Raw genomic sequence first — 27277 nt, 5'->3', positions numbered from 1 at the left:
CCCCCCACCGTGATGATGTATATGTTTTATCCACACTGTCCACCCATTTTTCAAGATCATTATAGGACATGAACTCAAAAAATGAGAAAGAACCAATCTAAGGTGAGAACCATAGGAAAACAATTGTGATTGAACACCCACCATTTAAAACTTTCTTAGGCCCACTGTAATGTTTATTTGCCATCCAACCTGTTGATTTGGTCAATAGACCTGGATGAAGGGAAAAGACAAATATCAGCTTCATCCAAAACTTTTGTGGCCCCCTAGAGGTTTTTAATGGTGGGAATTCACTCACCACTATTGTGTGGTCCACCCGAGATTTGGATATGCCTCATTATTGGGCTCATGCACTGGAAAACTGATAAAACACATACATCATAGTGGGCCCCACAAAGTGCCTTCAGGCGTAAGTCGCCGACAATGGGTGCTCCAACCCATGACCTGATGTTGAAACTCTTGTGAGTCTACCACTGAACCATGGGGTCACAGGCCATCATTCCAAATCAAATAGAAAGCCCCTTTCCTCCCCTGGATCTCTCTCCCTTTCTCCACATGCCACACTCCTGCTTAGTATCTAATGACAAATTACCAGGTGGACCACGCACGTACCGTCAATTTAGACCTTTGGTATTTCCTTATAAGAGTAAGCCCAGCCTAATGATTGGATTCATCTAATTCGTAAGGGCACGTTCATGGCCGACCCAAGTCACATGCTGCAATAACCATCGTCATCAGAGCAGAGAAACAAAATAGGTCCAGTCATCATCTTCAAACATCTATTCAATACATCTCAACTTAATGTGATCTATGTATGACCCATTGTTACGGACAGTTGTAACAAATTGGCCCCATTTAAAGGGGATGCCATCATCCATTTGGCATGATTCTTGGACCATGGCTTGCCCCCAATAATATTCTTGAATGAACCGTCGGATTTGATGATCAGGTGTCCCAAATGACTATCAGAGGCTTCAGTGACCTGTGCACAAATTCCTAACGTTTTCAATTTTTTGGAGTTATACAACAGGACAAAAAGGCAATATTTTGAAAATCTCGCAATGCTATTCCCAAAATATCATTTAGTGCATTTTTCATGGAAATTGCACCTATATTTCGAATGGTTAACCATTTATACCCTTTTTTGCCGAACCAGATCTGAAGATCCCAAGGTAAATGCGGAAAGGAAAAGATATATAGAGAGAGAGAGAAGAAGAAGAAAAATATTTACTTTTCTGATGAAGAAATAACAAACAAATTCCATACATGATACGGTTGGTACAAGAGATGCTTTCACTGGAATCCGCCTGCCCCCCATTTCAAACCCTTTGCGTGGTGGATGCAGCTGCTGCTTGCCAATCAAACACGGTTCCACTGAACAAACGCAGTGGCTTTTCAAACCAAAAGGATTGCATGGGTAATTTGATCAAAAACCAAGATGAGTCACCAGAATGGCAAGCTATAAATCCGCTATGAATTTCGACACTAGAAGTTTAGCAATAACTAACTATTAAACAAAAAGAACACTTCGATATATGTAAACGTATAACAATCAAGCTTCAAGCATAGCTAAAAGCAGAAAGCACGGGCGGGGAACAATGGCAAGGGCGTGCTGACAATTGAGTGAGGGGGGTTCAGAACATCCTAGATTCCAGGGAATCATCGTCATCAATAAGTGACATGACGGCAGTCGCCACCAGCCTGCAAAACATAAATCGTGAGAGAGGGAGGTGTATTTAAGACAACCAGTAAGCAACATATACAAGGAAACAGAGGCAGCACATGCAAGCCTTGCTATTGCAAGTAGCAAAACTGGCACGAACCTCAAAATATTCAAACTGCAGCCAACCATTTATGCAGCAATGAGCACATAATCAGATAAAATCAACTTTTCAAATAATAATAATAATAATAATCAGACAATTATTTTAAACCTACAGTACTTCATAGAGCGGCTTTCCTGTTATTCCATTATCCACTCCAATTGAGATATGTGGAACCAAAACTCAAAAGCACAGAATTTTCAGTTTTAGAAGATGAGCATAAGACCCTTGTAGAGACCAGGCAAGTCCTGGGGAAAAAAACACCCATAAGAAGCAAGCTCAAGCAAGTGAAGGATCATTTCCCAACGTTAGATGGTTGAGAATGCACACATGCATAAGGAGCTCAGCTGCTAAAATCACCCACATATATCGCCTCTATGATGATAGCCAGTACAACAGTAGGAGCTGTGCAGTGGTTTGGGCTCTTTGCCGCAGTAACTTCGACAACAGAGACTTAAGAGATGGTGGGTTTCCTTAGCAGTGATAGTCCAGTTCCATGCATGTCAAGCGTGGATGGGTCTGGAAATTAGAAAAATCTTGTAGATCCTCACTTAGATCTTTCCACTTGGCAACTTGCTCCCCCAGGCAGAAGAATCCTTCGAGACAAATGAAATTTATATCGTTGTATTCAGGCCCCGCCTCGGATTATTTACTTTGGTTGATTATGGTGATGCCTGGGTCAATCGGGCCTTTCTTGGAATGGCATGGGGGAGGAGTGAGGGTTCCTTACAACAAAACCACACACAGATATATACAGAGAGAGAGAGAGAGAGAGAGAGAGAAAGAGAGAGAGAGAATATTTAGTGTTATGAAACCTCTCTACATCAATGTGTTCAAACTTTGACAGGGATCAACTGACAATTTCATTACCGTGAAAAAAGAAGAATGCTGTTGTTAGGTTGATGAGTCAATACAATTTAGCATAGCCAGAAATTATTCGTCTTTTAAAAGAAATGAAAGAAGCAAGTGCACAAATTGTTGTGATTGAAATATTTCTTTTGGCATAAATAGGATTGTGAAGCCACTATAATAAGCATTACCAGTGAGGGAGGGAGGCAGCAGTCTCAGAATTCTCTCTTCTTGGGTGTTTATTGAATCGTGGGAACTGAATACATTCTAGGCCATGACACACCACAAGCTCCACATTACACCTCATTTTGGGAGGACCCTTGATTAAAAGGGAAAACCAAATTTCAAAGATTGCCATGAATTGTAATACATGTGTGCTGAGGTGATTCGAGTCTTATTTAGCCACTAGAGCTCCAAATGATTTTATTGAATAATATCTATATACCCTCGATTACACCACTAATAAAGAAAAAATAAACCATAATTCGTAATTACCAAAAATAACAAAATTATAATCCTAACAAAAGTTACCCAAAATAGTAAAACTCGTCTAAAGCCTAATTTGCCAAAAATAGAAAGTCTAGATAAACCTTATTAGAAGAGTCCTAGCATGATTACAAGCAATTTCTAAAAAGATAAAATTTAAAACTATAAAAATAAGGAAATATTTATCCGTCGAGTGACGGCCCTTCCACTCGGCATCGTCAGATCACTAAGGCCGACTTTCGTCCCTGCTCAACAGGTGGGTCTTGCAGTCAAGTTCCTTTTTGCCTTTACACTTGAGGGCCAACCTCCATCCAGCCCGAGGAAACATACTACAAAAATCAAAATTACTAAAAATAATATTTTTTTTTCCTAAAATCCCGTTTTTTAGATATAAGCATGTGTTTTTCTCACGAAACAGATGAACGCGACACACCATGTGGGTCGGTTGGCCCCGAATGGCCTATTCCAATCAAAATTCATAGGTCGTGTGTCCCATAACGATACCCGGATCAAAAGTTACGGCTGATTTTTGGTTCGCACTTCAAACGGTAATTTCTCCCTATTCAGGTTGAATTTCTTCCAATTGGACGTACGTCATGTTGTACGTAGGATTGGGCCCAGATCTGACAGATTACTTTCCCTTCCGTTTGGCCTTCTTTTGGTCCAACCATGGTAGGAATGTATCTATGCCACGTGAACTAGCATGTTATCATCCACTTCACGTTAGACCATGGTAGGAATGTATCTATTCCTCGGCTTGTTATACGTCAAAGTCAGAAACCTCTCAATGCACAAGTGAACTAGCATGTTATCATCCACTTCAAACACCTTATGGCACCAATGTTTATTAGCATCTTCCTTGTACTTGACGTTAGACTCCAGTAACTTCTTCTGGACATCGACATACACTATCATGATTCGGTCCACCATATTTTCTGTAGCAATACTAATACCCGGTAACTTGGGCAAAGGAACCAGGTTGAGTGTATGTTTGGGAACACAAACATACACAACCTCAAATGGGGACTTGTCGGTGGATTGATTCTGCATGTTGTTGAAGGCGAATTCCATCTGAGAAAGACCAATATCCCGCAAAAGGGGCAATTCATTGAGAAGTTCTTCAAGCATAATCCTACTGGACTCCTGCAGTACTAGTTTCAACTTCTCTAGGATTTCTACTTCCTTTTCATTTTCAACTAATGCATTGATCTCCCCCCATCTCATTAGATTCTTTGAGGAAATCTAATACAATTAAGGGAGATTGTCCATCCACTTTAGAAGTCTTGGGTTGGTTCTCCATTCTCACAGGGGCAAACATATTTTTTATACTATCTATAACAAAAATAAAAATATTATCATGGCCTCTATGCTAGGCATTAATACGGTACTGTCACGGTCGACCAAATAACATGTGACAAGCTTTTATATCAACTACATCACATCTTACTTCGTCCTTATAATATTTACCAATGGAGAAGGGAATAAGACATCGTTTAGTTACTTTTGTTTTGTTGACCTTCTTGATCCATCCAATCATGTATCTAGAGGGGTGCTTTTATCTTCAGTTGCAGCTTTTCCATCATAGTCTTCGACACAATATTCTCACTACTCTCGCCATATATGATCGGATCACAGACTTTTTTGTTCACGGTGCACCTCGTTCGGAAGATGTTGTGTCGTTGTGGATCTACTTCCTTCTTCGACGTGTACGACAACTTTGTCACGATCAAAGACTCATCGTGATCTCCGTGAATCTACTCGCCTCCTTCTGCATCATCCTCGGCATGCTTAGCGTCATCGATTTTTGGATCATCATCTACATATTCTGCTCCCCCATCGTTAATGGCCAGATTAGCCATCTACCTCTTAGGACACACATTAGATCGATGACCAAGTTGGCCACATCAACAGCACTTGTCTGATAGAGGCATACCTAGGGGCTAAGTATTCTACCTGGACTAGCAAGAGTGATTGTTGCTCTCTGAGGTCTAACTTGGTCACTCCCCGAATCTCAATTCGCGGTTGGAGGAGGTTGACCCCCACTCAGGATTGGGTTGCATCCCGTGAAGGTTCAAAGCAGATTCCTTATTTAGAGCATAGTTTCGTGTATTGGGACGCTCCAGTTGCATCTCAACTCGGGTGGCCAACTTGATTGCTTCGTTCATCGTCCAAATAGGTTGCATCTGGATCCGATCTTGGATCGCCATATGTAAATCACCGACAAATTTGGCAACCGGTTGTGACTCAGTCTCGACCAGATCGTTTCTCATGGACTGGTGATAGAACTCCTCTACGTAATCCCTCACAGATTGGCTACCCTGCTGACAATTCTAGTATTACTATAACAATACCATATCATAGTCACTCAGCAGATATTGTGTCCACATCAATTACTTCATCTACTCCCACATGCGGATTGGTGCTTTCATCTACTTGGTTCGAGTAAGTTGGAGTTGTTCCCACGAAGCCGAGAATCCACCTTTCAACTTGTGGGCTACAAGCTTGACATTTTTCTCCTCAAGAATCTCCATGTAATCGAAGTATCGCTCAACTTCAAAAGGTTAATCAAGGAAGTCTACAATGTGAAGTTGACCATTGAAGCTAGGGAGATCAACCTTCATTCTGAAATCCCTATCCCGATCCAACCAAGCACCTCTTCACTCTTCTTATTGGAGAATCATATCATCAATCTCTTCATTGCTAGATCCACCATCTTCGGGTGTTGGTCTGCAATTCGCCACTGGTATCGCACCATGAACATGACGATTGCAAGCCCCAACGCCAACCTGACACCGCTCATCATCACGAACATGGATCTGGCCTAAGACCTCCGTCAAACGGTCGATTCTCCTGCCGAAAAGCATCAAACGTCATCGTTGTTATATGATTGTTCCCTAGCGCACCGTCCATGAGATTGTAGCCCGCATAGAAAGATCTTCGTCCTCAAGTATTCAAAACCTTGAATCCATAAGAAAAAGAAAAAAAAAAAAGAGAGAAAAAACTCCAAATAATTTTATTGAATAATGTCAATATACTCTCGATTACACCACTAATAAAGAAAAAATAAATCCTAATTCGTAATTACCAAAAATAGCAAAATTCTAACCCTAACAAAATTTACCCAAAATAGCAAAACTCATCTAAAGCCTAATTTGTCAAAAATAGAAAGTCTAAATAAACCTTACTAGAAGAGTTATAGCATGTCACAAGTAATTTCTAAAAAAATGAAAATCTAAAACCCTAAAAATAAGGAAATAATACAAAAATCGAAATTACTAAAAATAGTATTTTTCTTAAAATCTCATTTTCGAGCTGTAAGCGCACGTATCCTCGCAAAATGGATGGACACGACCCACTATGTGGGTCAGTTGGCTCTGGATGGCCTATTCTACTCTAAATTCATAGGTCGTGCATCCCATAACAATACCCAAATCAAAAGTTATAGCCGATTTATGGTTCGCGCTTCAAACGGCAATTTCTCCCTATCCGGATTGAATTTCTTCGAACCGGACGCGCCTGCGGCCCAATTTCTCCTGACCAGGCTAGGCCCAGATCTGACAGATTACTTCCACTTCCATTTGGTCCAACCATGCGAGGAATGTATCTGTCCCACCTCCTAAATCAAAGTCGATGTTGAGTGGATGGTGGCACCCAACGCCCTATGGCAATTGATGCCTTGGATGATGCTCAAATTGCATGCATTGCGTGCAATCCTTTTCTTTAGATATGAAACGTGTCACACCCTGGCAGGAGGATGCCATGCTAATGCTGAGAGGTTACTCAGAAGACCATAACTTCCACCGAGGGGAGGTAAGTGCTAGGTGCAATGCGTGTGTAGCATATGTGAGCTTAGGATCATGGTTCAGAGGTCAACTAGACACGTAGATGATTAGGAGCTCCTGAACGTGGTACAGACCATCGATCAAAGGTCAGTTGGAAATGGAGATCATAGATTGGTGAGAATTCGCAGCACTTCGAACTCGTGATTGCAGTATGAACCATCGATCAGAGGTTGGTTGGGCACGAAGACCATAGATTGCTGAGTATTCGCAGCACTTCGAACTCATGATTGCAGTATGAACCATAGATTAGTGGTTGAATGGGGTCAAAGGCCATGATCCACTTCTCTAGGGAGGAACGGAGCTGCAAATGTGTCGTGCACGCTCATAGTTTTCTATTGCAGCCCAAGCAGGCATAGACCTCTCCTCTTGGTAAGGAGAAGGCTGCAGGTGACTGTTTGGATTAACTCATGGCTCATCTCATATCTCGGGAGGTCACCAAGGAGAGAAGGGAGCAGTTAGAGGACCATCTGGATGCTCAGGATTTTTTAGCCGACCCGGTCTACAAATATATTCCAACTATCAACGAATTCCTAGGATTTTAGGCGGAATGTGGATTGTAATTCTTTCTACTTCTAGAGGCATAATGACAGATCGAGAAGCTCAACTAGAAGGAATTGGAGGAGAAGTTTTGTGGGGGGAGTGGGGTGCAAATTTCAAGAAAGTTCAGCACATCGGTATGTATAGGGTCAGGTTTGGCGTGCACTGGATGGCAATGGCACCCAAGGCTACGCCATAGTCTCGTGGCGACACTTGGGGTGCCTAGCTCTGACACTTGTGCAAATTTCCCACAACTGGCAAGGGGTTGCTTTGACACCTGCATGACTGACTTGAAGCCATTGTCAGGCGCTTAACACCTGGTGTCCAGTCAACACGGGGGTATCCTGCTGATGCCAGTATGCATTCCTGTTCACTCGGGCTCCACATGGGCTTCATGACGACAAATGTGCCAGCAAGAAGACACATGCATGCCATTTTGTGAAACCTGGGCCTGCGATGCACTAATGCCACCGGGCTAGGGTCGTCAACTGTTGGACTCACGCATCGAGCATGGGTGAGCACAGAGAGTAGGCACTGCAGGCATTGAGCATGAGCGCTTCTTGGGAGGGTGTACACCTGACATTGAATGTCGATGCGTGTGGTCCTACCCAACACCTCTTTGTTGAGGCAACGCCTAGAGGACATCCTTTAGGTGTATTATAATATGGCCCATTATTTTAATCTGTCACTGTATGACAAGCTATACCATGTATTTTACCAATACTGAGCTGAGAAATTAGCTTGCAGTGAATCGGTGATGCAATCTTAAAACGGTTGATATTGCTGAAATAATGAGGATAGAACAAGAAGTTATGTTTGCCAAGAAATTCAGAATAGAGAACTATAATTCAAGAAAGTGGTGACAAATTACAAATTTATGCAATGAACTTCAGTAAAATGATCTCCATCATAAAACCTATGCAAGTAATGAGATTTCCATGTCCATGTGCAGACTGGAAGTTCTTTTCTTATAGAAGAATGGATGGGCTTCAATTAGATAGGACCCATTAACAGCTGATGAACGAATGAGGATAAAAGTTACATAAGGTTGAGGGAAAAAAGCAAACCTGTAAAGAACAATAAAGAAGAGAACCAAATAGAAACCAATCTTGATCATTCGTAACTTCTTCTCGCCATTAAGTAAACTAAATATCTCAGTTACATCTATTAAATGCTTCCTTTGCATATATCTGAAACCCATAAAAAGAGTAGATAAACTAAGAGAAAAATCATTTTCTACAGACAAAAAAAGTGTTGGCCTGAAAAGTAAGACTGCATCATTCATAAAACAAATGCAGGTCATAGACATGGATTAACATAAATTTGACAATTCACATATGAAGAATGGGTTCATAGACAAATCCTAGACGAAGTTTAACTGCCACACGACTTGAGCAGAAGTTGATGGAATTAGCATCTAACAGAAAGTGTGTCATATAACAGAACTAACAGAAAGGGTGACCTAGGGCATAACAAAGTCATAAGAAAAGAGTAAAAACCAAAATATAGAAGGTTAATCCTGATACCAGCTTCCAAATTACTGAAGTGGGCCCCACAATGATCTAGCGATGTATGATTACTGTAGTCTTCCAATCACAAAGAAGACAAAGGAGAACAGCCATAGGCTCTGATGCCATGGTGTGAGAAGTAAATCTCAAAGGAAGAGAACAAAAAAGAGCCTTTATGGTGGAAGATTTGAATTGTTTTCACTGTTCTTCAATGGGAGAATACAAACTTACAGATACTAGAACCGCCAACCCATCTCTATGGGCTAAATGGTGGTCTTCGAGGGATTAGAACCCTTCACTTCTCAGAACCATCCTCACAGCTAAACACGGTGCCTCAACTAATGGCTGGAAAATCAATATGGCTCTAGAAGATTGGGTTCTTTTATCTGGTGAGCAGTTCCTTGGGAAGCAGGGTTTTGTTCCAATCAGATTAGATTTTAGAACTGGCAATGAAGCAAGTGTCCTATTTTGGGAAGATTTACTGGCATGGGGTGGTTCCCCATTGTGAAAAGCTCAAAAGGTTATAATTGCTGTCAGGCAAAGGTTGATTGTTTCTTTCAGCAGTTGGGAGATCAGATAGTATGGCAACCGTCTTTTCGCAGAAATCTGAGAGATCAAGAAATCGTTGAGTTATGCTAGCCTTTTGCAGCTTATTGATGACATTATATGCCGATTGCAGGGGCTAACAGACACATCTGGTCTCATGAACATGACAGAAATTTCCCACTTTGATCGCTGGCATGATCTCTCAAGGGGGGACTGTGGTGTTGTGGAGCTTTTTTCTAGGATTTGGGCTACTAAGAACTTCCTGAAGGTCAGAGCATTTACATGGACAGCATATCTCAACAAAATTCTCACAATTGACCATCTAAGAAATCGTGGCATGATAATCCCAAACTGGCGCTCAATGTGTTGCGCAAATCAGTAGGCCACCTCTTTATTCATTGCATGGTTGCAAAGAAAATTTGGAATGCTGGTGCTATCCAAGTTTGGCATGCAGTGGATCTTCCCAGAATCCATTTTTTAAGTTGTTGGAGAGTTGGTCAACCGGGGCTTAGGGTGTGGTCAAGTGTAATCAGTGGTGCAATGTGGCCCATGTGGAGATTTGGTCTATTTGGTTGGAGTGCAATAGTCAGATTTTTATTGATAAGGTTAGTGGTGAAATATCATCCGTGTGGAAGATATTCAGACTCCTTTTTTCTGTGGGCTAAAGCGAATGAATTTTGCTGCATTCCGTTTGCTTTGATAGACGCAAACTAGGGGAAATATTATCTTGGTGGCTGATAAACCCTAGTCCTAACCCCCTCTTGGCATTACAAAAGATAAACTTTGACTGTTGCTCCTTTGGGAACCCAAGGCCAGCAGGTGTCGGTGGGATCACTAGGGATCGCATTGGGGCAACCTTGGCTGTTTTTTTTTGGGGGGGCCAATTGGTATTAAAGACTCCATGATATAGGACGAATGGTCTAGGCTAAATATGATGCAAAGAAATTATAAACGAATTAAAGAGCAATTCAAAGCATAAAATATACTAACCTACCACAAATGTAAGAAATAAATAAATAATAAATTTCAGATTTCAAGCTAAACCACGATCCCACAATAAACTAAATCATATAAAACATGAATTTCAAAGGGTCGATGGAAGGTAGAACTTCCACTTTAGCATAGGCTTACGCCTAATTCAAAGGGGCTGATTTGGTCTCTCTAGGGTTAAGGATATGAGAATCTAGGGTTAGGGTTTGAGTATGTAAGGTTAGGTGATGCAGGACAATTAACCACTTGCTCTAAAAGCTCGAACTGTTAAAGCATGGCGAATTAATCCATTTATCTCATAGCCTAGGCCCCACATCTCATGGATTAGGGCTTCGGCCGAACCCCCCTCGTGGGCCCCAAATCACATGGGTACCGCTTCACACGGGCCGCCCACCCCGAGTGTGTCCCCACATCCCACAGGCTACCCCACTCGAGCTCAGTGTGAAATGCGTATTAATCACCCCCGGTAAGAAGTCTCAAACACAAGACCTCCCCCGTGGGCCCCGCCCATCCCGAGTGTGCCCCTGCATCCCACAGGCGACCTCACTCGAGCCCAGTGTGAAAATGCCCCTGCATTAATTGATGACACATTTTTTGCCCATCGGATCTCTAGAGAGAAGAAAAGGCTAGGAATAAGTCATTTAGAGGCAGCTAGGAAAACACTCAGATACATTAATAAGTAACAGGTGAACAATGGATAGTAACAGGTGAACAATGGATGGCTGAATCCTTGAAAAAAGGTGATTGACTCCAATCAAACAACCATCAGTTCATCAAAGAAAAGGTCAAGGCCAGATAATCAGTTTTTAAAAATTTAAAAAAAAAAAAAAAAAAAAAAAAAAAAGCCCATATCGTCTGCCAAGAAGTAAGGGTTATCTAGTGGTTGGCAACAAGATCTCTCCTGCGAGCTTTCAATGAACCAATGGTGCTACTCAGTTTGGGGGGCTGGAATTTTATTTTACTTTTTCTACACAGGAGTTAACCTGGAATTTCAACTCCCGGTCAAGGGTTTGAGTACCCACAGGTGGTGAAATTCCACTAGCGTGAGTGTGTGGGGTGTGTGTGCGTGTTTTTTTTTTTTTTTTTTTTAAAAAAAAACCCTGGAATTTCACTATTTTACCGTAAAAGCACAGTTGTATATTATAGTTGTTTTCCTCCGAGCCCCTATTTGGGATCAAGGAAATGAGAACATGAATTTGGTAAATTCATCAATTTGTGAAATTCATGGATTCGCATTAGATTTGGATTTGGTGAATTCCAAAATCCACTGTTTGGGAATCAAGCTACAGATCTATAAATTTGGGAGCATTGGTAGATCACTTACTGCAAGGAAATAACCTTTTTTTTTCTTTTAAAGGACTGGAGTCTCTCTTTTTTTTCTTTTTTCTTTTAAAGGAAACACTACCAGGGATTAAACCCTAGATCACTCACACACACTACACTATCACTACGAACTCATCTAATGAGCAGGAGACAAAGGAGTCTCTCATTTTGAGGATTTGCCAAGTCTCTTTTCTTTTTTTTGTGATTTGGATTTGCCCCGACCCAAATCCATGATTTTATGGAGGTGTGGATTTGGAAAATCCAAAAATAAAATAAAAAAGTTATTAAAATCCATGGATTTCACAAATCCTTGCCCCAAATCCCTCACCCCAAACAGCCCCTAAGGGCATGTTTGGATACGTAGAATCCAATGATGATTCGATGAGAACTAATGAAACATGGATTCCGGTTTTGAGTTCTTGTTTGGATAGAAACTGGAATTCTCATATTCCTCTAAGAACACCCGCCTAGTTTCTTGTGCCAAGAATTCAAATTATGGAAAAGTGTAATGATTACTTGGTAGAGCCCATGCTTTCTTTGTTACCCAAACATCACAAATAGTCACATCAAAGGAAAAACCTTTTCCTTTTCCATTGTTTCGCATGGAAGCCATGGTTTCCAAACATGGCCTAAGAGTTAATTTTGTCTTCACTGAAAGCGTGTATGTCAGTAATTACCTAAATTTGCTGTGCTTAAAAATGCTATCATGAGACCCATAATTTCTTTCTTTCGACTTTCTTGTTCCTTTCACATCCTAATTTTACCATGTCTTTAATTCCATGTGGATAAAACCACAATCCTTGAAATATTCTATGTTATGGCATTATTTTTCAACCTATGCAAGCAACAGTGTAGGCATGCAATTCTAGTTATGGCATTATTCTAGTTATTGTCTTTTATAAAGTAAAAAACATAATGAAATATCTACGACGATAGGAAGCTGCTTCGATAGGAATATCTACGACGATAGGAAGCTCTGCGACGATAGCAAGCTCTGTGGAGCTGCGGGTGCTGCATGGAGGTAGACGTGGCAGAGGGGGTTATGGAGGAGGGGGAAATGCTTGATCGGGAAGACGAGCCCAATCAGTTGTAGACCATAGAAAGGAAAGGTGGGAAAGGCAGGGACGTGGTCGGGAGGGTCAAAAATAGAGCTTCATACCCAACTTTGTTCGTTAAAGGCTACCCAGATGGGTGGCTACCGCTAAACTTCGAGAGATTTTTCGGGCGGGCGGGGGCTGTAATGGATGTTGTTCTACTTGGAGACAGGGTATCAGCCCGTTTCAGAGGTTTCACCCTTGTAAGAATGAGCTTCAAGGCGGAGTTGGGTAGGGCAGTTCAAATGCTACATGGCCAAAGCTTCAGTGGCAAACCAATTCTAGTTCAAAAGGCTAGATTCGGCCCAGAAAGGATGGATCCCAAGAAAGCTCCAATTGAGCGAAAGGTATCAATCAAGAAATCAGGGAATTCGGAGGGGCCTCGCAGGATTACTCCCGCTGCCCACTATCTCGGCTGGACTTCGTTCAAGGACGCACTGCTAAACTCCTGGGAAACTTCGTCTCAAACCGCTCACATTGGACCGCAAACCAATCTCTCCTCCTTTCCGGAGAAATGTCCACATATTGGTTTCGAGGTCATAACCACCCTTGATCAGCAGGTCATCAGTATTAGCAACGATAGACTAGAGCGTTCAAAAAGGGAGTTGCAGGATACGGTAGTGGTGACTACCCGGGATGATGCCTCAGTTTCTCAGGTCCGACAGTGGATTGCAAAGTGTTGTGGTTTGAGTCTGGCGAACTATTATATGAAGCCAATAGGATATCATGATTTGTGGATTAAGGTTTGTCCGGGAATAAACCCAGAGCTTCTCACTATGGTTAGAGCTCTCCACTCTGATGCTCTGATATTGAAGGTTAAAAAATGGAGCGATTATTCCATATTTGGGATGGAAGAATTCTGGGTTCTCATCTGGGGGGTCCCGCTCAAGCTATGGTATGATGAATTTTTTATCGAAGCAGCCAACAGGCTCGGTACTCTTATCCAGGTAGATACGAAGACAAAGATGGGGGAGGAAATGGCGGTAATCCGAGCTCAAATCAAAAGAAAAAAAGGCGATTCGTTGCCATCTCAACTGCAGGTTATGGTGGAAGGTAGAGTGGTGGTTCTGCCGATTCAAAGAGAGATGAAGGAAGAGTTTCATCTTAGGTGGGAAGAATTCTGGAAGTTGAAGGAGACAGTTTCTCCTCCACCTCCGGCGGGCTTGGTTTCGGCGCAATCTCCTGTTCCATACTCCTCTAGAGCACGGAACAATTCTCTCTCTCCTGGCATGCTTCGAGATTCTTCTGGTATGCGTGATCTGCACGGATGCCAGACGCGTGTCCCAACCGAGGACGCTGCTCGGGTTTCGCGTGCAGTTTCTCCTCCTAGCGAAAGTCGTGCGTCCCCGTTCCCATGTGCAAGGCCTCCGATTGCAACAGGTGGTGTTTGCTCTGATCTGCGTGACACATATGCGATTGTCTCGCATGAACCTCCTTGCGAGACTCGCGACTCCATTTCTTTAGGTGTGTCGCTCACGCGAGAGGAGACGTCTAGCATTAGTACTGTCAACTTCTCTCCTACGAAATCGACACGTGTTTATGTGCGGGGCTCGAGACTCTCGGGATCATCCATTTGGCCTCCCGAGATTACGCCGCGTCACCAGGGGCTGGCCGAAGTCTCCAATGCATCGCATGCTATTCCGAAGTGGACACCTGGCATCGCAGATGTTTATCCCGTGCAATTTTTCGACAGCTGTTGCAGAACCAATGGTTCAGATCCAGCCCTGGAGATAGACTCGGGAATGGACGGTCAGACTCGGCAGATTACATTCAATCTCAACCTATCCCCTCAAGCCGACCTAAACTTCAATCAGTGCCTCGTTCCGGTCCATACATCCCCGTCTCTAAATCCAACCCTTTGCGCCTTCAAACGTAAAGGGTCCCCAACACATCGAAAGAAAGTGAGGAGAAACATCTAGTGGCAGAGGTTTCTGAAGCTGAGTTTGAATATTCCTCATGGGATTCGGACAGGCCCGCATCGCCAATTTCTAAGATGTCTTCTTCCCTCACTGTTAGGGATGCTCTATCTGACCAGGATCTATCTTCTTTCTTCCAAGATGGGATTGAGGAAGATATTCTCAACGCGGAACCGCTTCAAATGTGCGCTGGTTCGCCGCCAATAAAGGATGGCACTTTTAAGGAGAAGATGGACGAGCACGGGGCTAGAGCGCAACTCGTTGATAAATCCCTTAGAAAGAATGGGTGAGAAAGGCTGTCAGTCACGTGGGAAGGGCTTTAGGGCTTTCTTTCGGGGACTGCCCGGAAGATTTTGTTGCTCTATTCCACTGTGTGGAAACTCGTGGGAGGCCTATCTCCGAGTCGAGAACCCCTACAAGACGTTTGTCTAAATCCTGCAATAACAGGGAGCTTCGAAGGCTTGCTGAGAAACCTCTCAGTTGACAATATCGAGTCGAGGGCGACCTCCCAGGTATCTCGGGGCAGTGCGGTGATCACATGAAGATCTTCATGGAATGTGCGGGGAGTGGGCTCAATTCAAAAGCGAAGAATCATCAAGGACTCGTGTGGGAGGAGAAACCCTGATGTAATTTGTTTCCAGGAAACAAAGATTCAGAAATTTGACAATCGGCTCTTAAGATCGCTCTGGAATGCGGCTGATGCATCCTGGGTGACGCTAGATGCGATTGGATCTGCGGGAGGCATCCTCGTGGTGTGGAAATCAGCCCAATGGTCGTTGGTTAATAATTGGCCTGGGACTTACTCGGTGTCGATTATCCTCCAAGATAAAGCGTCTCCATTTTGCTGCCTCATCTCGTCGGTTTATGGCCCTACGCAGGACTCTTGTTGGCAGGTTTTCTTGGAAGAATTAGGTAGGTCCAGGCATAGATTTGTGGGCCCATGCTGTTTTGTGGGAGACTTCAACATGGTCAGGTATGTCGAAGAAAAATCTCTTGGTCGCAGGACATCCCCCTCAATGCTTGCTTTCTCCTCTTGGATCAATGACCAAGATTTGCTAGACCTTCCCCTACTCGGTGCCAGATTCATGTGGACGAACGGTAGAGCAGACCCGATTTTTTCCAGGTTGGACAGAATTCTGATTTCCCCGGAATGGCTGGAAGAGTTCCCGTTAGTGTCCCAGACAACTCTCCCGAGAACAACTTCGGATCACTGCCCGATTTTTCTCGTGTCAGATGACCAAAATTGGGGCCCGAAACCTTTTAAGTTCGAGTTATCATGGACCAAAACTGATGGTTTCTCGCAAATGATGGCTGACTAGTGGGATAGTTTCTTAGTGGAAGGTTTCGCTAGGTACGGGCTTGGCTGCAAGTTGAAGATGTTGAGAGAGAAACTCAAGATTTGGAAGAAGTCTGAATTCAGAAATAGGGAATTGAATTCGGAAGCCTTACTGCGCTCAATGCTGAAGCTGAAGCAGGTGCTAAGCTGCCTGATTTTCTGTCTAGATGCATTCAGATTATTCAGGCCTTATCTGCTCGCGCTCTTGAAGATGAAATAAATTGGAAACAAAAATCCCGGTCTGGATGGATTCAGGAAGGTGACAGCAATACAAAATATTCCCACGCTATTGCCAGTATGAATGCCAGAAGAAACAAAATAAGTAGTATTGTGGTTGACAGCACCCAGATTGAAGACAGGGAGCAAATTGCTGAAGAAGTGATCCGCTATTTAAAAGCACAATTTCAAGGTGAGAAGTGGGGCAGACCTAGATTGGACAATCTGCATATGCCAAGCTTATCTGATACCGACTCTAGCAACCTGGAAGCCCCCTTCAGCGAGGAAGAAGTGTGGAAGGTCGTGGCGGCGCTTGGTGGGGACAAGGCCCTGGGCCCGAATGGTTTCCCGATTTATTTTTTTAAGTATTCTGGAACATTCTTAAGGGAGATCTTATGGATTTTGTGAGGGAGTTTCATGAAAGAGGTAAACTGTCGAAGGGTCTGGGGGCTTCATTCATCGCGCTCATTCCGAAAGCTTCAAGAGCTGCTGCGCTTAAGGACTATAGACCCATTAGTCTTCTTGGGAGCCCTTATAAAATCCTGGCTAAAGTGCTTGCTTCTCGGTTGAATATGGTTATAGGTAAGATCATATCGGGCAATCAGAGTGCGTTTATCCCAGGTAGGCAGATTTTGGACTGCGCCCTCATTGCTAATGAATGCTTGAACTCCGCTCACAAAGTCGGCTCCAAAGTTTTAATGTGCAAACTGGACATCGAAAAGGCTTACGATCATGTCGATTGGGATTTTCTGCAGTACATGCTTAAAATGATGGGTTTCGGTGCAAAATGGAGACAGTGGATGGGGGAATGTATTAGTTCACCTCACTTTTCCATTCTTTTGAACGGATCCCCCAAAGGTTTCTTGAAAGGCTCGCGTGGACTGCGGCAGGGCGATCCTCTATCCCCACCTTTGTTCCTCATTATTGGAGAGGCCCTTTCCAGAATGTTGAATAAAGGAGAAGAGGAAGGTCTCATCAGTGGTATCAGAATAAAAGGCATGCCAAAGGCAATTTCCCACATTCAATACGCGGACGATACTCTTATTTTCTGCATGGCAAAATCCGCGCTGGTGAATAACTTACACTCTGTCATTCACTGCTTCGAGGTGGTGTCGGGTCTGAAAGTTAATCTAGCCAAATCAAAATTATGCGATATCAATATAGAGCTCAAGGAGGTGTCAAATTATGCTCAAAAGATGGGTTGCGTTGTGGCCTCCCTACCTTCTTCCTTTATGGGCCTCCCTCTATGTACGGGGGCGCCCCCTAAACCTGCGTGGGACAAGGTAATAAAGCGTATCGAATCCTATCTGACCAAATAGAAGTGTCGTTTTCTCTCGAGAGGTGGTCGGCTCACTCTCATAAAGGCGGCCCTATCCAATCTGCCTGTGCACCTCATGTCCCTCTTCAGATGCCCTCCTAGTATTTTGAAGTCGATCAATAAGCTGAGGCGGGATTTCTTCTGGAACGGCAAGTCCGATAAAAGTAAACATCATCTTGTGAAGTGGAAGCAAGTGTGCTGCAGTTTTCAAAATGGGGGCGTAGGCATAAGGGACCTCAAGGCGATGAATGGCGCTCTTTTGGGAAAATGGACTTGGAGACTTGGGACTGAGAGTGACAGCCTATGGAATCAGATGATCAAACATAAATATGGTAGTTCCTTTGGGGGCTAGTGGTCTAAGCCCTCTTCTACCTACAAAGCCTCAGCTATTTAGAGGGGTATTTTGTCGATGTGCAAGCAGGTGCTTCAAGGAGTTGTTTTCGATCCAGGGAAGGGAGATCGAGTTCGGTTTTGGGAAGACACCTGGCTGGGAGATGCTCCCCTCAAAGATCAGTATCCTTCTATTTTCTAGCTAGCCCCGAGCAATGAAATCACCATCAATGGATGCGTTATGACATCTGGTGAAGAGACGGTCTGGAACGTGATCTGTAGAAGACACTTACAAGACTGGGAGGCCTCCGATTATGTTGATCTTCTTCAAAAGCTTCAGAGTATCAAGCTGGATCCTTCATCTACTGATCGTATCAAGTGGAGATGGGATAAATCGAGTGCGTTCTCTGTCAAATCCTTGTATCAGAAGCTATCCTCCTCTCCTGCCACGCTTTCTCCTCCGTCTTCCCTTATCTGGAGATGTGGGGCCTCCCCAAAAATTCTGGTGTTCGGCTGGCTCGTGGGGCACAAAAAAATTTTGACGATTGATAATCTGAAAGAAAGGGGAAGGCTGATGGTCAACATCTGCTTGTGTTGCATGAAGGGCGAGGAAACTATCGATCACCTCCTTCTCCATTGTCCGTTCATAGCATCTGTGTGGGCAGATTTTCTGCATTGCTTCAGGATAAGCTGGTGTAATCCGGGCTCAGTTGATCTCCTCCTCCATGCCTGGTATGGGGTCAGCCTGGGCAAGCAGTTAAAGCGGCTATGGAGGATGTCGAGTCTTGCAATTTGGTGGGCCATTTGGACAGAAAGAAACAGCAGATGCTTTGATAACATCTCTCATCCGGTGAACAGTATTACAGCTTATGCTAAACATTTGCTCGTTGAGTGGGCTGCATCTCACGCTAGTCTTAGAAATTTTGATTTTTTCCTTTTCTCAGTGCTGTAAGGTCCACCTTTTCAGCGGACCGTCTCTTTTGCTGGGTGGTGGCTTTGTTCGTTGTTTTGTTGCTTTTTTCTTGCCTTTTCCTGTTTTGTTTTTCTTTCTTCTAATGAAATTTCAGTGATCTTTCAAAAAAAAAAAACAATGTAGGCATGCAATGCAAGGATATTATGTCTTTTGTAAAGAAAGTGTTAATCAGCCAAACAATAAAACTTTATCAGAAGGTAAACTTCAACAGATGACCATACCATTCTCAATAACCCATGCAAAATTCAAGATCAACAAGGTATTATTGCAACTGAGTATGATGCAAGGGAAGCACTTCCATCCAACCCTACAGAGGCTCATGCGATGGTATTGAAATTGTTGAGCATACAATGAGATCTAATGGGAAAAAAATAGGAGCATTGCAAACATTATTTAGGGGGCTGAAACTTTTTTCTAAAGGACAGGTGAAGTAATTCTGTAATTGTTTGTTGAATGTTAAAGTGGTGATACTTACAATCTTACATGATAGTAAGTTATGGGTGCCGTTATCAAAAACACAAACCAGTGCCCTGTAAGGAGGTACATAGCACATAGTGTTCCTTGAGTCAGAAACTCTGGCATGACCACAGAATTAATACGAGATGATGAATCATATGGGTTGATGTAGTCAAATTCCAAATCTGACAAGCAAATAAGCTGCATAAACAGTACAAAGAATAGCCAATTAGAGGAGCAATGGTGAAGACTTCCTATTCACATCAACTCAATATAATGATACAGAAGTTCCATATGCTGTTATGTCAAGCAATTATCTGAACCAATTGAAGAAAATGCCATTTTGACATTAGATAGGACAACATAAGCAGAGAAGAGCAAGCAGATCAATTTTCTCAGCATACACCGTACATAGGCTGTCAGCGTGTTGGGTACTGGTGCACTTGTACCCAGACCAAATAAAGGGAGTAGAATTTCCAATCAAGTTCAGGTCCAGGTTACCATAGACAACACACCAGATCCAATTCAGATCATATCAGGTATCCCATAGGCTCTAGTCTCAAGCAGGAATTAGGATTTGGCACGGGGTTTAGTTCTGGAATCAGGTCCAGACTTGATATCTATGTCCACATTCAGATTCAAGTCCACACGATAAACATGCCTTTTTCATAGCTTTTAACTACTAAATGAAATTAAATAAAGTAAATTAAAAAGAAAAAAAAAACTCATTGATTGTTATCGACCTATGTAATAGACAATTAGATAGTGCCTGATTGTAATCAACCTATGTAGTAGTTTATTACATTAAGCCTGTGGGAGTTTTGTACTCTCATTGCCGGTTCCCAGCCTAGATAAAGGAGGTTGGAGTTGGCGGTTGGTATCAAACTTATGCCATTACTTTCATATGAATCTGAACAATATGACATTCCAAACCCATGCTAGGGCGTTCCCTGTAAGCGACGCGCAACATCAGAACATGAGTGTAGTGAGAAATAGGCAGGGGCTGGTTAGGGGCTTAGGGGAAGTGACAATAGGGAAATTAAGGAGCTAAAGAATACCTTCAACAACATTTCCTCACAAAAGATTTGGGTCATCTTTTGATGCTTTCTTAATATAGAAGTAGCTAGATCCAAGGAAGGAATTAATCTGTCTTAACGGAAATATTTTCTGGATTTGCTCATGGAAGCCGGTCTTCTTGGTACAATGCTAGTCAATCTTCTTGGTACAATGCTAGTCAATACACCGATGGATCCTAATCACAAACTTGTAACTGCTCAAGGAGATGCAGTGGAAGACCCAGAGAGGTATAGAAGACTGGTTAGAAAACTCATCTCATTAACTATCACTTGACCATATCTTATGTTTTGAGTGTGGTGAGCCAATTTATGTGCTCTACGAGAGTACCTCACATGGATGTAGTTATTTAAATTTTATGATATCTTAAAGGAGCACCAGGTCAGGAAATTTTGTATAAATAGAACGATCATTTTAGGTCACAGGGCATTTGATGCAGACTGGGCTGGGTCTTCAACAAATAGACAATCCACGACTAGATATTGCACATTTGTAGGAGGAAATCTAATCACGTGGAAGAGCAAGAAGCAGAATGTGGTAGCCCGATCAAGTGTTGAAGCAGAATATAGAGCAATGGCTCATACCACTTGTAAGTTAATGCAGATCAAGAATCTATCGCAGGAAAAGGATTTACAGTGAGTCTACCATGCAATAATTTTGTGATAATCAAACGTCATCCCACATCGCGAACACATCAGAGTCGACTATCACTTCATATGTGATAAGGTCTCCAGTGGCGAAATCTCTACAAGCTCGGCATCGACAACATCCATGCTCGAACTTTAGAGGGAGACGGAGTGTTACTCGATGTGGATGTGGGCCTATACCACTGTACAGCCCACCTAAGCTCACTTAGATTTGTTTCTATGCTTGCTCTTTTGTTAATAGTAGTTTATAACATGATGGGGATTCTTGCTTTTATTATTAAGGGCACTTTTATCATTATGAAAATTCATTAATGTAGAAGGAGAGTAAGCACGCCGGCCCTAATTTAGGTCCCTCTTTTCTCTCAACCTTCTCTTCTCTTCTTTCTCTTTCTGTTCTTATTTTCTCTATTTCTTTATACTTTTACAATCCTCATGCACATAAACATTTGGTGGATGCATTTATATTGAACAATGTAAATTGTTTAAGGGTGAGAATGTCAGGGCTGACATTCTGTCGGAGTTCAAGGGAAAGACTCAAACAAGAATGCATGAGTGAACTTTAGTGGAAGTGGAGCACAAGGGTGCTCAAGGGTAGAGCATTAGAGCTTACAAGAGTACAAGGGTGCCCAGAGGGTAGAGTGTTAGAATTGTCACTCTACCGGAGTCCAGGGATAGGAAACAGAAGAACAAAGACTTGTCCAAGGGTGACCACATGCCAAAACTCTATTGCACAAAAGGGTTCAGTAGATGCACAAGAGAGCAGCCTGATAATGCTTCATAGATAGATACACATACACTCCCACCAGAGCATTATAGCGATTAGTGGCTCTGACAGACTCCTCTGAATCTTGAAACAGAAGGGTGGAAATGTTTGCACTCTGGTCAAGCCTACAGTAAGGCCCAAAGTGGTTTTTTTTTTTAATAAAAAAAATTTAAAAAAAAAAAAAAAAAAAAACAACATACTTAATGGGTAGTCAGATGCCAGGCCCATCTCTGCATGCAATTTCTCTGTGGGACAGTAGAAGAGCCAGGGATGGCTCAACTATCAAGAGAGACCCTCTCACATGAGATTTCATTGCATCCTCTTACTTTATGGAGAAATTGGATATTAGTCTACTTTCTTACGTGGGGAAGCAAGTAGGGAATGATCAGTAGGATTTCTTTTATTCACTTTTAGCTTTTTAGCATACTGTATTTTGCTCTCCTAGATGGTACCTGTGATTGCTTATCTTATCCATATTTTTATAAATTGGAAAAGGATTCTTTTGGATGCACAACTGACTAGTTCGAGTTCGATTCTGGGAAATGAAATGACCAAATTTTAATAAAATTTCCAGTACCTACTCCTAAAAAGGGAGTAGAGCCCTCAAATTGCAGCTCATTACGTTTCAAGTCCAACGTGAAAGGAATGCAACTGCAATTCCGCATCTAGCCCCCTTGATTTGAATACTGACGTGATCAAAGTTTGGTTTGTTTTAATAAAAATTGATCTTCTTAGAAATACAGGCAGTTTAGCTGTTGCCTATTGATTGCTTTAGTTATTGCAACTGATTTCAACAGTGCATGCAGACACAGCATTAGTGCAACTTATATGGGTTCTGAAAAAAATATATATATAGGGGATTCTTTGGGTGTCTGGAAAATAGCGCCTATGGAAATGAAATCCATGAGTACATGTGAATTCCAGCATTTGGGACGCTAGAAATACTAAGAATTGGTTTTATGTTGGAATCCATTTTCGCCAAAGGAGACATTTTGAAATTCCTAGTGAGGAGCTAGCTTGCAAATTCCAGAATAATGAATACCCCTGCAGCCCTGCCAACAGTCACATTTTTGGAAAAAATTACAATGAATACACATTAAATTTGTGGGACCCAAAAAGAGTTTGGAGTCTACATAATGACATTCCCAATACCCAAACACAAAATTGGAACCTCTTTCTCAGGAATTTTGTTTCTCGGAAACAAAGTCTTTAGGCCCTTTTAAATTCCTTACATCCAAATGGCACCTAAATAATATACTGTTTAAAAAATAAAAAATAAAAAATAAATTCAACATTGAGAAAATCCAGTTCTTGCATGTTCCAGTTTTTACAAATAATAATAAGCAATAAAAGAGTGTATACAAACGATGCAAAAAAAAAAATCAGATTCCTCACTTTTCAAATATCAAATTCAGTTCACTACAACCAAAAAATAGAATGAATCTTCTACTAAAGCAAAAGAAAGAGGAATGCAATTGAACCAAAAGACAAATGAAATTGAAAAGATTGAGAAATGGAGAAAGAGACTGCGTGAGGTGGAGGTGGAGGTGGAGGTGGAGAAGGAATGATTTCAAGGACAATCTTCAGTTTGGACGTGTGGGCCCAATGGTTCACTGATCAGGACCGTTGGTCTGATGAGGCCCACCATGGACAAGACTATGCCAGCCCAGCCACAATCTTGAGCCCCTTTTCAGTTGAATTTGTGCCTTTGCCGCACTACTCTTCCTAACCATCTATTCCAATTCAAAGGTTGTGAGTGCAAGGGGTCATTTGGCAGGTGTATTTTAGTGTGAATTGGTGCAAGTTGGTGCGAATTGCAAAAAAGGTAAATCATTTGGGAGCTGTGAATTGATGTGAATTGAAATCCGATTGCCACTGAATCGATGCTTTTGAAATGTCTCCCAAAGGTTGTATTTTCAATCCCATTTATCACGGATTCCTCAAACGGTCCACAATCTCACCATTGGAAAGGACGTTTTTTAAAACAACTACACGCTAGTGATGCCAAAGTGGGGCTCGTGCTTGGGCGGGCCACACTTTGATGTGAATTGATGTGAATTAAAATATGATTGCCAACGAATCGATGCTTTTGAAATATCTCCCAAAGGTTGTGATTTTTTATTTTTTATTTTGAAATGTGAGAAACACAAACACTCTTACACTCGTGACACACACATGAATTCTCGAACCCATGACCTCATAGTTGAAACACACAGTGTCTACCTCTGAGCCATGAGCAAAGACCCCTAAAAGGTTATGATTTCAATCTCATTTATCACCGATTCCTCAAATGATCCAAAATCTAACCATTGGAAATGAGGTTTTTTTTAACAACTAAACACGCTAGTGATGCAAAAATGTGGCCAGGGCTTAGTTGGGCCACAATGTGATGTTTACGTTAAATCCACCCCGACCACCAGGTGCGTCACCCCATGTTAGGCCCATAGCATAAAAAACAGCCCATTTCATGATTCTGATGGGACATACAAGAAGAAACAATTGGAAAAGGACACCCACCCTTGATTTTTACATGGCCCACTGTAATGTTTACCCAAAATCCATTCTAAACATTAAATGCAGCATCCCAACTTAGGTCCAGGGCCAAAAAACCAGGATGACCCTGGCTTCAGGTGGGCCACACCAAATAAAATAGTTGGGAGAGAGACATCCACCCTTGATTTTTTTTCATGGCCCGCCGTGATGATTATTTGAAATCCACTCAAATTTGTGCCTAAGGACAAAAAATCAGGCCCAACCTTGATTTAGGTGGGTCACACGAAGGGAAACAATTTTGATGGTAAGTGTTGCCCCGTACACTATTTCCAATTCGTGTGGTTCACTTGAATCACGGATGGAGCTGAATTTTAACCCTTGGGCCTAACATGGGGTGGTGCACATGTGCACGTGTTCGTCGGGTGGATTTCACAGAAGTGGATTGCATACTGAGTAAGCTCTGTGGGGCCCACTGTGATGTATGTGTCTTATCCACACCGTCCATCCGTTTTACCAGCTCATTTTAGGGCATGAGCCCAAAAGTGAAGCATATCCAAAGTTCAAGTGGACCACACACGGGAAACTGTGTGAATTGAACGACTACCATTGAAAACTTCTTGGGGGCCTCAGAAGTTTTGGATCAAGCTGATATTTGTGTTTTCCCTTCATCCATGTCAAGTTGATAATTATGTTTTCCCTTTATCCATGTCTGTGTGACCTTATGAACAGGTTGGATGACAAATAAACATCATTGTGGGCCCTGGGAAGGTTTCAATGGTAGAAGTCATTACCCCACTGTTTCATGTGGTGTGATCCACATGAGCTTTGGATATGCTTCAATTTTGGGGTCATGCCGTAAAATGATATGTAAAAATGGATGGACAACGTGGATAATACACATACATCAGATAGAATTCAAAATTCAGCCCATTTGACTCCAGAAATAGTGGGCTCACTTTTGTGGCCCACATGGGGCTAGGAATTTCCTCATTTTTTGCCAAAGTATATACTTCAACCAGCTTATTACATTACATCAAATGTCACATATGCCCACTAATTTGGGGAATTAAAGCTGATTTACTTTAATCAAATTTATTTTCCTGTGAATATAATACAGAATTCCAATGCATTAACATGCTAAACACAAATTTTGGATTCCAGGCCAATTACAATTACATGCTACCAAACACAACCGAAGGTTCCAATTTACATGGATTCCATGGTAATTTTGATTTGGATACTAATTCATACCAAATACAAGCTACCAAACGAGCCCTAATATGAATGGGATCTTTGGCAGGACTTCCATCCACAATGGGCCCAAAAAGGCCAGCGGTCTGGATTACCGAACAGTAGGCCCAACTGGTAAAACTACAAATCAAAAACCCAAGTATAATGTGCGATTATTGTCACTTAGGGTTAGGGTTTTGTGATGCGCACCTGATATATGGCCAATGCAAGAAGAATGATGGTGGCGAGGAAAGAAAATAGCCATAGAAGCACTTCCCATGCCATGATGATATGGTGATGATGATGATTATGAAAGGATCGCCAGTCAAGAAAAGAGAATATGAGAGATGACGACTTTCAAACGCTTCTCGCAAATCCCCAATCTTCCGAGCATCACATCGACGGTTCTCTTTGGGTTTTTTTTTTTGGGGGGGTGATCGACGGAGGAGGGATTTCCAGTGATTGAAGACTGGTCTTTAGACGCAACTGCGATGCTCTCTCACTTTTTAGCAGCGCCAGGATAAAATAAAAACAGCACTTCCCCAAGAACAGCAGCAGCATAAACCAGAATCAGCAGTGAGACCTGCAGCGGCGCTGGGAAGAGGGACTTGCAGTCACCCCGTTAACTTCAAGCGCCCAAACACCAGCGCACCACACGTGGTATACGTGTGCGGGGAGAGGATTGCGTACTGGTAACTCAGTACGCTAAGCGTACTGAGTAAACTATGTGAGGTCCACCGTGATTTATGTATTTTATCAACTCCGTCCATCCATTTTAAAAGATAATTTTAGGAATTGAGCCTAAAAACGAAGCATATCTAAACCTCAACTGGATCACACCATAGGAAACAGTGGCAATTGAACATTTACCGTTGAAAATTTCTTGGGGGCTACAGAAGTTTTGGATCAAGCTTGTATTTGTTTTTTCCCTTCATCCATGTCTGTGTGATCTTATGAACAGTTTGGATGAGAAATAAACATCATTGTCGGCGCTAGAAAGGTTTCAACGGTGGAAGTCATTATTCCAACTGTTTCCTATGGTATGGTCTACTTGATCTTTGGGTATGCTTAAATTTTGGTCTCAACCCTTAAAATAATATGGAAAAACGTATGGACGGCGTGAATAGACCAGATACATTCACGGTGGGCCCAAAAGAGTTTACTCAGTATGATAAGAGCATACTAAGTAACTCGGTACGCAATCCGATTTCACGTGTGCAGTGGATTAGGTGCGGCCCAGGCCACACCCAAGACGGTGTAGCCTTACCGTGGGGCCACCTTTTATATATCTATTCTATATCGATTCTGTCCATCCTTTTCTCCGTATCACTTTAAGGCAATGAGCCGAAAAATGAAGCAAATTCCATTCTGAGGTAAACCCTACTATAGGAAACAATGGTGATTCGCTATTAATAGGCCATGTAAGATTTTGGATCTGATTTTTTTTTTTAAACTTCATTTAGGTTTAAGTGACCTTATAAACAGGTTGGATGCGAAATAAACACTACAGGAACATTAACATGAGACTTA

At 42.3% G+C, this 27277-nt stretch overlaps 1 protein-coding gene across 1 annotated transcript; it reads right to left on the bottom strand.

Annotated features, from left to right (window-relative positions):
- Nucleotides 1–1206: 1206 nt before the first annotated feature.
- On the bottom strand, nt 1207–26415 carry LOC131220760 (protein cornichon homolog 2-like). Its single transcript, XM_058215593.1, has 4 exons — nt 25958–26415; nt 19560–19741; nt 8602–8724; nt 1207–1698 (listed from the first exon to the last, which is right to left on the bottom strand). The coding sequence occupies exons 1-4, from the start codon at nt 26030–26032 to the stop codon at nt 1632–1634; spliced, it is 447 nt and encodes a 148-aa protein (XP_058071576.1). The 5' UTR covers nt 26033–26415; the 3' UTR covers nt 1207–1631.
- Nucleotides 26416–27277: the final 862 nt, after the last annotated feature.

The sequence above is a fragment of the Magnolia sinica genome, chromosome 1 (assembly GCF_029962835.1).
Source record: "Magnolia sinica isolate HGM2019 chromosome 1, MsV1, whole genome shotgun sequence".
NCBI lineage: Eukaryota > Viridiplantae > Streptophyta > Magnoliopsida > Magnoliales > Magnoliaceae > Magnolia > Magnolia sinica.
Note: the sequence above shows the minus strand (reverse complement) of the source record. Positions and strands in the feature narration are given on the sequence as shown.

What these genes read in the sequence shown, in the direction of transcription:
- LOC131220760 (XM_058215593.1), bottom strand. Translation starts at nt 26,032, where the DNA reads ATGGCATGGGAAGTGCTTCTATGGCTATTTTCTTTCCTCGCCACCATC. An exon ending in TTGCATTGGCCATATATCAG is followed by an intron (nt 19,742 to 25,957) that starts GTGCGCATCACA and finishes CTGTTTATGCAG; the next exon opens with CTTATTTGCTTGTCAGATTT. An exon ending in TTCTTTATTGTTCTTTACAG is followed by an intron (nt 1,699 to 8,601) that starts GTTTGCTTTTTT and finishes TATGTTTTGCAG; the next exon opens with GCTGGTGGCGACTGCCGTCA.